This window comes from Mandrillus leucophaeus, unplaced genomic scaffold, assembly GCF_000951045.1.
Source record: "Mandrillus leucophaeus isolate KB7577 unplaced genomic scaffold, Mleu.le_1.0 Scaffold162, whole genome shotgun sequence".
Lineage (NCBI taxonomy): Eukaryota > Metazoa > Chordata > Mammalia > Primates > Cercopithecidae > Mandrillus > Mandrillus leucophaeus.
Window position 1 is genome coordinate 2,196,584 of NW_012101610.1, and position 11,144 is coordinate 2,207,727.

The window sequence follows — 11,144 nt, forward strand, 5'->3', positions numbered from 1 at the left end:
TCTGCATAATGATCATTCTTTAGTGTTTTCTACAGGGGTCCTCAACATGACTGAGCTCACAGTACTAATTCATGAAGCCTTTTGCTTTTCTCCTTTCCCTTATTCTTCACTTATGCTTGCCGGGGTGGTCTGCACCCAAGTCCTCATGTCAAGGTCTGTTTTTGAGGCACCCTAGAACAACGAGGAAATTGAGGCTCAGAAGATTTACATGGTTTGTGCCCCAGTACACAGTTAAGGAGTGGTGGGCCCGGGATTTGAACTATGGTTTCTTAGGCCCAGAGCTCTTGGGCCTCATCACCAATGACTCTACCTCTAGTTCTAAATGCTTATTATGTACCTATATTCACTCATTTTGTTTGTTCTTTTATGCTTTTATCTTCTTCTGTAAACCACAGTAATGAAGCCATTTCATAGAGAAGGAAAACACTTCTCCTTTTCTTTTCTGAAAACTTAACTGATATCGTTTGGATGTTTCTTCCCCTCCAATCTCATGTTGAAACGTGATCTCCAGTGTTGGAGGTGGGGCCTGGTGGGAGGTATTTGGGTAATGGGGGTGGATCCCTCACGAATGGCTTGGTGACGAGTGAGTTCTCACTCTGTTAAATAGAGCTGGTTGTTTAAATGAGCCTGGCACCAACTCCTCTTTCACTCTCACTTCCTCTCTTGCCAAGTGACACACCTGTTCGCCCTTTGCCCTCTACCATGATTGTAAGCTTCCTGAGGCCTCAACAGAAGCCACACAGATACCAGCACTGTGCTTCCTGTATAGCCTGCAGAACCATGAGCCAAATAAACCTCTTTATAAGTTACCTAGTCTCAGGTACTCCTTTACAGCAATGCAAAATGGATGAACACATCAACCTAACCTAGCCTTCCTGCTTCTCCCCCTTGACCGCCACAACACTTCCACTCCAGAATGGGAGACACCATGAGGTTCTCTCTGCAATACCCAATGTAGCCCAAGGGGTGAAGCCATTTTGGCCCTTGGAGCAATTACCTGAGTCAAGCCCTTAGCAGGGCCTGCCCAATAAAAAGCTAAATAAATCGTGAATCTTGCCCTGAGGATGTGAAAAGTTTTATAGAGAAGAGCAAAGCTGGAATAATTGGCATTAGTACACTGCTCAAGTCAAACAGATGTATTGCAAATACTCAACATTCTTGATCCTCAAAATCTATGAGTATAATAAATATCGTTGTTTTGAGGCTGGGTGTGGTGGCTCATGCCTGTAATTCCAGCACTTTTGGAGGCTGAGGTAGGCGGATCACTTGAGGCCAGGAGTTCAGTCCCAGCTTGGCCAACGTGGTGAAACCCTGTCTCTACTAAAAATACAAAAATTAGCCAGGCATGGTGGTGCACACCTGTAATCCCAGTCACTCGACAGGCTGAGGCAGGAGAATTGCTTGAATGCAGGAGGCAGAGGTTGCAGTGAGCAGAGACTGCACCACTGCACTCTGGCCTGGACAACAGCGTGAGATTTTGTCTCAAAAAAAAAAAAAAAATCATTGTTTTGACTTGTTCAGTATGGTTTGTTACACAGCAGTACTAGCTGCAATGCCCTCCCACCTTCTATGTCCTGCGTTCATGAAGAAAAAGATAACTCGAATGCATGGCACAAATAAATAATCTTTAATTTCAATAAATAGCTCCCCATCACACCAGCCATTATGCTGTGGAAAAAGATACAGAAGCATCCAACAGAGAGAGAGGAAAGAGAGAGAGAGAGAAGACCTATTCTAACTACACTAATTCCTTAGCACGAGAGACATGACATTGGTTCACAGACAAACACAGAAATATCCTCAGAGTATGACTAAGGAAGAAGATCATCATGGATGGGGTGTGATAGCCATTTTAATCCATGTATCAGGTCCTTTGTATGTCTTTTGTGGGTCACAATCACCATGATTCGGTCAAAAAATGTTACTTTTGCTCTATCATATCCTATTTACTTGACACACACATTACTGTTATCCAAGGTGGGGTCTCTGACAGACAGGAGGACACTGGTTGGACTCTCACTGGACAGGAGAGACAGAGAGAAGGCAGTGCTCAGGGCTGAGGTCCCAGCCCATCGCCATGCTCTCCAAGAGGACACATAGGCACACACGTGTTCGCCTGTGAGGGCACATGCACGAAGACATACACATATATACCCACAGGGAGTTTCCTGGGATGAGCTAACACAAGGACAATTCCATTAAGCCAGGAGAGGCTTCTGACACTGGAATAGTTTTGGTTGCCATTTGGCTTCTCCAAATGGTCCATAATCTAGTTATCACATTTACTAAGGAGAAGACAAAGATACTTACACCTTTAGAGAAAAGTATCAGGTTTGAAGAACCCCAGGGAACAGCAGCCTGTTCAGAAGCTACCCAGTGGACGTGTGTTTTGGGAGTGGGGAGTGGTCAGGTCTCCCACACACTGGCCAAACTCTTGGTAAATAATACAGTCTTGATGGAGGTTGGCACCCTTTGGGAGGTCCCTTCTCTGGCCTGAGGGTTGAAAGTGCATTTTGGGGCGGGAGTATTGACAAGAACAGGCAGTGCCAATAAGTCCGACGGCAGAGCCCACTGAGCTTGTGATCTACTACGGATGGGGCTTCTGGAAAGTTCCCAGGCCTCACTGACTGAGGGCGGCTATTTTGTGACCAATAGTCTGCTTCCTCTCAGTTCTGAGAGGACTTGGGGAGTCTGTGTGTCTGTGTGTGTGGACGTGTGTAGACATGTTGTGAGTGTGTATGCAGGTGTGGATGTAATAGTATGTGACACATTTTTTTCCGTCTTTTTTTTTTTTTTTTAAGCGAATGAAAGCTGCCTTCCCTGCAGCTGTCAGGTCACCTCCAGGGAGGCAGGAGACACGCGGTCACACTCAGCTCGAGACCTCAGGCTGTGCCACTGCTCCACGGCCGTGCGGTGCGTGTTGAGCATGCGCCTCCAGTGGTTGGACTCAGAGGGGCCTGAAGAGTACTGGCCAATGACGATCCTCCCGATGAAGTCATTGCTGCTCTTCATGTTGTGGCCGAAAACTAGGGAGTCAGAGGGTCGAGGGCAGGAGAGAGGCAAGAGGAAGGAGGGGAACAGAACAGAAAGGCAGAGAGAAGACAGAGGCCATTAGTCTACACATTCGTCAAGTGCAAACATGGCGGTCATCATTTAGGGCACGTTGTCTTTTTCCTTTCCTCGGTGAGAACTCCAACTCCCTCATCTCATCCTCCTGCGAGTCTCTGCAACAGCTGCACCTGGCTTCCTGCCATCCCATGCCAGCCAGATTCTTACCTCTCAGCCTTGGCATTGGCTGTTCCTTCTGCCAGATAGCTGCACCGCCTGCAATATGCAGCCTTAAACGTATGTCCCACAGCATCACCACACTGCATATAGAGCTCTGTAAGTGGATAGTTCTAGTGGAACAGTGAGCCTGTCAATGTAGTCCAGTTGAGCGATTAAACAAGGGTTTCTCAATCACGGAACTGTTGACATTATGGGCGGGATAATCCTTTGCTGTAACTGTCCTGTGCATTGTAGGATGTTTAGCAGCATCCCTGGTACCTACCTACTAGATGCTGATAGCAGCTCTCTCTACAGCTGTGACAACCCAAAATGTCTTCAGACATAGCCAAATGTCCCCTGGGGAGACCAGTGCATCCCAAATGGGAACCACTAGGTTAAGCCATGATCCATGGGGCCAAATATCCTGGGCGCGAATCCTAGCTCTGTCATTTGACCAAGCTCTGGGACTCCGAGGCAGGCGAAGTAACCTCTCTGAGCCTCAGTTTCTTTGTTAGTTAAGCAGGAATTTTAGTAGTGCTTCTCTCATAGGTCAACGTGCAATTTCTATGAAATATGTGTAAAGCTCTCAGCACACAGTACCAAGCAAGTGGTAAGAGCTCAACAAATGTTACACTGCTATTTCGATCCTAAATTTCTGTCTGTTGACCTTTTATAAAAGAGACCTCATGTCTCCTCTGTTCCATTAAATGGTGGAAGTTTGCTGAGAGTAATGGCTATGGCAATTTCTTCCACCCCTTGTTGTGCTGCATGTCTCTTTGAAAGGCTTCTCTGTTAATCCCAACTTAAGCTTAATTTGTGTCTTTCAAGCCTAATGAGATGGTTAACTTGATTTAGCTTCCTGGCCAAGTTCTGCCTAATTCTGTATCTGTGTGTGGGTAGTCCAGGCATGCCATCTCACTAATGGGAAAGCAGGCTATGCCTGTGTTATAAAGGAAGGGCTACAGAATGGGGAATATCACAGATTCACCCAGCGTGAGCCGAGCAAAGGCGGGCTAGATCCCAGGAGGGATGCCGAATATCATATAAACCAACTAAAATATGCATCCAAAAACAGAGCTTGAATGCTAACAAGCCTCTGTTCTCCCCTGTGGATTTCACACCACGAATTCCAAATGGTGAAAATGAGGGAGAAAAAGAAAAATGGAAAAATAAAAACAAAAACTCCATCCATCGTCCAAAAGCCAAAAAGACTTAGGGAAAACCAGGCTACGTGAAATACTATGTCATCTTCATCAAGAGGGATGGGTACCTGTCAGCTCTGTGGAGAAAAAATGGACCGTGTATACTTTTTGTACATTTGGTAACATGTTCAGTATGCATAGGTGGACCTCATTTACATGCAAATTACTTATAAAAAGAAATAATAGGAATGGAAGCTTTGCTTAATAAATGAAATTGCTAAGGAGCTCTCGGCCTTTGAAAAAAAAAATGAATAGATAACACTCAAGGCTTTTTGGAATGACACTCAGTGGCCAGTGTAAGGTTTGATCTCACCAAACGAGGACAAGTTACCAAAGTCCCCTTCCCTGCAAGCCTCAAATCTAAAATCAGATACTATCATGAGGCCACTTTAGGTCCCATTTGGTTTTCTTCTTTGGGGGCAAAATGTTCTATCTTGTTCTTCCTCTCCAAAGTTCAAGACAATACAGAAACTTCCCTTGTAAATGGGTATGGGTTCTACTTCTTTGTGAAAGGGATTTAAGAGAGGAAATTCTGACTGGGCACGGTGGCTCCCATCTGTAATCCCAGCACTTTGGAAGGCTGAGGCAGGTGGATCGCTTGAGCCCAGGAGTCTGAGACTAGTCTGGGCAACATGGAGAAACCCCACCTTTACTAAAAAATACAAAAAAATCAGCCAGATGTAGTGGTGCGTGCCTGTAGTCCCAGCTACTCGGGAGGCTGAGGTGGGAGGATCACCTGAACCTGGGGAAGTCAAGGCTGCAGTGATGGTGCCACTGCCTTGGATCTAGCCTGGGTAGCAAAGTGACCTTGCTTGTCTCAAAAAAAAAAAAAGGGAAACTCAGTCTCAAGTCCTCTCATGTGCTGCTGGTGGAAAAGCAAGTTGGATCAAATTTTGGGGTGGTTCACAACATCTGTTCAAAATAAATACATCATAATTCATGACTCAGTATTTCACTTCTAGGAATTGATTCCATAGAATTTTCTGCACAACTGGGCAAAAATATACATACAAGGATATTTTATATAGCAGGAGTAGGCAAACTAGAGCCTCCAAGTCAAATGTAGACTACTACCTGTTTTTGTAAATAAAGTTTTATTGGGACACAGTCAAACCCATTTGTTTACATAATGCTGCTTTTGTGCAAAAAGGGCAGAGTTGATGTCTTAGTCCATTCAGGCCGCTGTAACAAAATGCCATAAACTGGGTGGCTTATAAACAACAAAAACTTATTGCTCACAGTTCTGGAGGCTGGGAAGTTCAAGATCAAGACACTAGCAAATTCGGTGTCTGGTGAGAAGCTGCTTCCTCACAGGTGGTATCTTCTCACTGAGTCCCCACATGGTGGAAGGGACAGACTAGTTCTCTGGGGCATCTTTTATAAGGGCACTAATCCCAATTATGAGGGCTCCAACCTTCATGACCTAATCATCTCCCAAAGGTCCCACCTCCTAATGTCATCACTTTGTGGGTTAGGATTTCAACATATAAATTTGGCAGGGTGGGGGACAACTATTCAGACTGACCACAGCAGCTGAATAATTTGGAGGCCATGTGGCCCTCAAAGCCTCACATATCTGCTATCTGTCCAGTTCATCCATGTTGTAGTGTTACTTTTTACGGCCAGCTAACATTCTGTTGTATGGATATGCCATGTTTTGCTTATCTATTCATCAGATGATGAATATTTGGGTTGTTTCCACCTTTTAACTATTATTATGGATAATGCTACCGTAAACATTTATGAACAAGTTTTTTTTTTCTTTTCTTTTTATTTTTGAGTGGGAATTTCACTCTTGTCACCCAGGCTGGGGTGCAGTGGCACGATCTTGGCTCACTGCAACCTCCGCCTCCTGGGTTCAAGTGATTCTCCTGCCTCAGACTCCCAAGTAGCTGGGATTACAGGTGCCCATCACCACACCCAGCTAATTTTTGTATTTTTTGGAAGAGATGGGGTTTTGCCACATTGACCAGCCTGGTCTTGAACTCATGTCCTCAGGTGATCCGCCCACCTCAACCTTCCAAAATGCTGGGATTACAGGCATGAGTCACCATGGCTGGCCTATGTACCAAGTTTTTAAAGTCATACATTATGATCCATTTATATGAAATGTTCAGAATAGGCAGATCTTTAGAGACAGAAATTACCATTAGTGGTTATCAAGGATAGAGGAAAGAGGGAATGGGGAGTGATAGCTAATTGGCACAGAGCTCCTTTTTGGGGTGATAAAAATGTTCTGGAATTAGATAGTGGTGTTGGTTGCACAACCTTGAAAATATACTAAAAAGCACTGAATCATATACACCAAAAGGGTGAGTTTTAAGTTATGTGAATTTTATGTCAATTAAAAAAAAAAACTGCTCCTTATAGAAAAGTTTGCTGACCCCTGCACCAGGGCATTGTGTATAAGAAAGAAAAACTGGAAATGACAAGACTGTCCCTGAGGGAGTGTAGCTGGAGCTGGTGGTGCCCTGCCTACCCCTCAGCCCACCTTGGAGGCTGCTCATGTTTTCTGTGCATAGTGTCCTACCTCAAGCACCTGCAGCTTCCTGCCTGAGCCACATCAGCTTGTCTATGCTAACTGTGATTTATGGTGAGGACCTTGGGCCACTCAACATTAGCTTGACCTCCGCAGGAGCTGGAGACTAGGCTCAGCTACCCAGATAGTCAGCCATGACTATATGACCGACCTCCTCTAACTATGCTGGAAACCAATGCTCGGGTGACCTTCTTTGGGTGGCAATACCCTGAGTCTGTTGTCACACATCCTTGCAAGGAGAATCAGGCACTGCTCATATAACTCCAGTTGAGGAGAACAACTGGAAGTTTGCACCTGTCTCTCTTGGACTCTTTCCTGTGACAAAGAGGACTCTTTCCCCTTTCTTAGTCTGCTGGGCTGCTATAACAAATTACCATAAACAGGGAGACTTATAAACAACAGGAATTGATTTCCTAATGGTTCCAGAAGCTAGGAAGTCCAAGATCAAGGTACCAGCAGATTCGGTGTCTGGTGAGGGCTTGCTCTCCTTCATAGGTGGTGCCTTCTCATGCAATAGAAGCAGCAAGGCAGTTCTCTTGGGTTTCTCTTATAAGGGCACCAACCACATTCATGAGGGCAGAGCCTTCATGGTCTAATCACCTTCCACCTGGGGATTAGGATCCAACATAAGACTTTGGGGGGAACAACACATTCAGACCATAGCAGCAATCTTTCACTTTGCTGATTTTAATCTGTATGCTCTTTCTGTAATAAACTGTAACCATGAGAATGGTTGCAAGTTCTGTGGTGAATCATTGAACCTGAGGGTGATTTTGAAGACCCCCATACTGCAGATATCCACTCGTCAAACGTCCTTGATTCGTTTTCCTCCTTTTCCTGTCTCATTTGCCATTCCCTTACTCAAGCTTCCTGAGGTCACCTCCTAGTAGCCTACTTGAGCTCAAGTCATTAAGTTTGTCTTTGGGAGTTACCTAGAATAAGACTGGAGGAAACAAACTAAGTAACTTCTGAAGTAATAATACCACGGAAATCCATGTTGCCATTAAAAATGAGACAGACTTATCTATGTGAAATGGAAAAATCTCCAAGACATATTGCTAGGAGACAAAAGCACATTACAAAACAGTATATGTAAGCACAATCTTTTTGTTAAAAAGTATGTTAATATACGTAAAGAAAACAATATCTGGATGTTCACCACACTGTTCAGAGTGGCTCTGTCTGGGAAGGGGGAAACAGAGGAAAATTTCCACTTTCTGTATCATATAAGTATGTACAGTTTGAACTTCTTACAGCAAGTACATATTAGTTTGGAAAGAAAACAAAGGAAAAATAAGTCACCATTAGAGAACCCACATCTAAGTCGCCAGAAGGGACGAAAACTAAAAGGAAGTCTAATATCCTACGCTCCTCATCCCAATTTGTAGAGTAACTTGGCTGGTGAATCACTTGGCCCTTGAAAGATGGGAGCGCTTGAGTGATTCAGCCTTTCTGATGGGAGGCAGTTTCTGCCATGGCCATCTGAGTTAATTAGCAGGCACTGGAACTTGCAAATCACTTGGTAAAGTTATGGCAATCTTAACAGTCTTAAAAAAAATTAAATGCAAATTATAATAAAGTGAAGCTGAAGATAACTCATGACTTCTATTAGAAAAGTTGCCTGGGAGAATATCAAGATTGCCATCACTGTAAATTCTAAGAAGTGTGTTGGAGAAAATAGAGAATTAAAACTAGACATGTCAGGGGCCAGGTGCAGTGGCTCACACCTGTAATTCCAGCACTTTGGAAGGTCAAGGTGGGAGGATCGCTTGAACCCAAGAGTTTGAGACCAGCTTGGGCAACATAGCAAGACCCTGTTTCTACAGATTTCTTTTTTAAAGACTAAACATGTAGAATCCAGAAAGGGGCGTAGGGACAGTGGGTCAGATAACCCAGCCCTCTCCATGTTATAAGTAAGGAAACAAAGTCACATAGCTAATTGGTGATAAAATTTGCAGTATTTAATAACCTGTGAATGAAACCAATTCCTTATAATCACATTCCTAAATTCGTTCTCTTTAGAAACATCCATAACTAAAAATTTTATTGTAAAGTACTGCCACCAAATATTCCTACTGATGGTTATGGGGGACTCCTTTTAATGTAGTCACTAATGTATTTCTGGATATTGTAAGCCAAAAATACAATTCTAAGCCCCCTAACCATCTGAATGGACCTCTCCTCTTGGCCAAGGGCATTCCAAAGGTGACCTGAAAAGGTAGTTCAGGCTGTGATGGGAAGGGGAAGTCAGACATGCCACCATTAACATCAAGACAGATCTTAAGACTGATAGAACTAATTCTTTTTTTTTCTTTTCTTTTTTTTATTTTTTGAGACAAGGTCTCGCTCTGTTACCCAGGTGCGGTGGCATGATCTCAGGTCACTGCAACCTCTGCCTCCCAGGCTCAAGTGATCCTTCTACCTCAGCTTCCCAAGTAACTGGGACCACAGGTGCACACCACTATGCCTGGATTTTTTTTTTTTTTTTTTTTTTGGTACTTTCGGTAGAGATGGGGTTTCACCATGTTGCTCAGGCTGGTCTCTAACTCCTGAGCTCAAGTGATCTTCCCGCCTTGGCCTCTCAAAGTGCGGGGATTACAGATGTGAGCCATTGTGCCCAACCAGAAAAGACTCTTTAAGTCTGATAAGAAACATTTACAATCTATTCTCTCTGATGCCTGCTACCTAGAGGTTTTATCTGCATGATAAAACCTGAGTGTCTACAACCCTTTATTGTAATTTAGACATTGATTTCAGGTCTTTAGATAATAACCAATTGCCAGTCTTTGAATCCACCTAAGACCTGGAAGTCACCCCACACGCTCCCCAGTCCCTGCTTCCAGCTGTCCCATCTTTCTGGACTGAACCAACGTACCTCTTACATGTATTGATTGATGTCTTATGTCTCCCTAAAATGTACAAAACCAAGCTGTAGCCTGACCACCTTGGACACATGTTCTCAGGACCTCCTGAGGCTGTTTCATGCACAGGTCCTTAGCCTTGGCAAAATAAACTCCTAAACGGATTGCGACTTGTCTCAGATACTTTTTGGTTTACAAAATGTACACACTCTAAGTGTACCCTAGTCATCTGGAAGCAATTTCTCAACAACCTGTACAATCTGGAGTGTGGCAAAAAAAAAAAAAAACCATCAAAACAGTCAGAATTGATGTCACAAGTCTATGCACAAAATCCATGAAGGGGGGCTTTCTCCAAGAACCTATTTAATGCTCATGGATTTAGACATAATTCAAATTAACTCAGTCATCTGGTTTTCCCATCTGGAGTAACTTAATATAGTGGATTGTGAGTACCAGATAGACACAAGAACTCAAAAAACTACAATAGAATGAAACCATTTGGTGAAGGGGCAAATAACATTTTCCTCCTTCACAGGGCTGGGGGCTATGCTCGAGTGATCATTTATTTTTATAATTATGATCATGAATCCATTAGAATGTTCTGCTGAATGGACCAAAGGAAGTATGGGAATTTTGGTATCATACACAGTTAAAAATGTTAAGCCTCGTTTAAAGCTTAAGGGGAAAGCGATCGGTTAGTGGGAACTACTCTCACAAACTGCTTTTAGTTCTCTCCCAATGATTATAGAGTGGCACCTTGCACAGTACCTTGCTCTAATGTTTTCTATCCGGATTTTGCTGAATCTTCAGCGTCCTAAGGCTACCCTCTGGGGACAGGCAAGTACCCGGAAGTCCAGTTCCCTTCCTCAGACAGTGCACGGACACACCCTGCCTATTCCACTTTTAGGAATTTGAGACACAACTTACCTGGAAAGAGTTATCAACATATCTATTTCCACCGTACCACAGCAATTTAAGTTGGGGAAACACAACCAGGAAACAAAAGTGTGGTGGGAGGGACCCACCAGGGCTCAAACGTCAGGCTTTGAAGGAGCCCAGGATAAAGATCAGTTTATTAAGCACCTACTGTGTGTTAGGGCCACGGCTAAGCACATCAGTAGATTGACTCATTTAATCATCACATCAAACTTCCAGAACAGGGTTTCTCACCCTTGATACTGCTGACATTATGGGCCAGATCATTCTGTATTGTGCGGTGCTGTCCTGAGCACTCTAAAATGTTTGGTAGCACCTATCATCCCACGCTAAATATCA

The 11,144-nt window shown here is 43.9% G+C and overlaps 1 protein-coding gene across 2 annotated transcripts in view; it reads right to left on the reverse strand.

Moving 5' to 3' along the window:
* Positions 1-1,604: 1,604 nt before the first annotated feature.
* Positions 1,605-11,144, reverse strand: part of SYT17 (synaptotagmin XVII) — a 118,570-nt gene continuing 109,030 nt past the window's right edge. For both annotated transcript variants that reach the window (XM_011976083.1, XM_011976084.1), the window contains exon 8: positions 1,605-3,026. In XM_011976083.1, the coding sequence (XP_011831473.1) occupies positions 2,830-3,026 (197 nt within the window). In that variant the 3' untranslated portion in view covers positions 1,605-2,829. The remainder of the gene's footprint in view (positions 3,027-11,144) is intronic.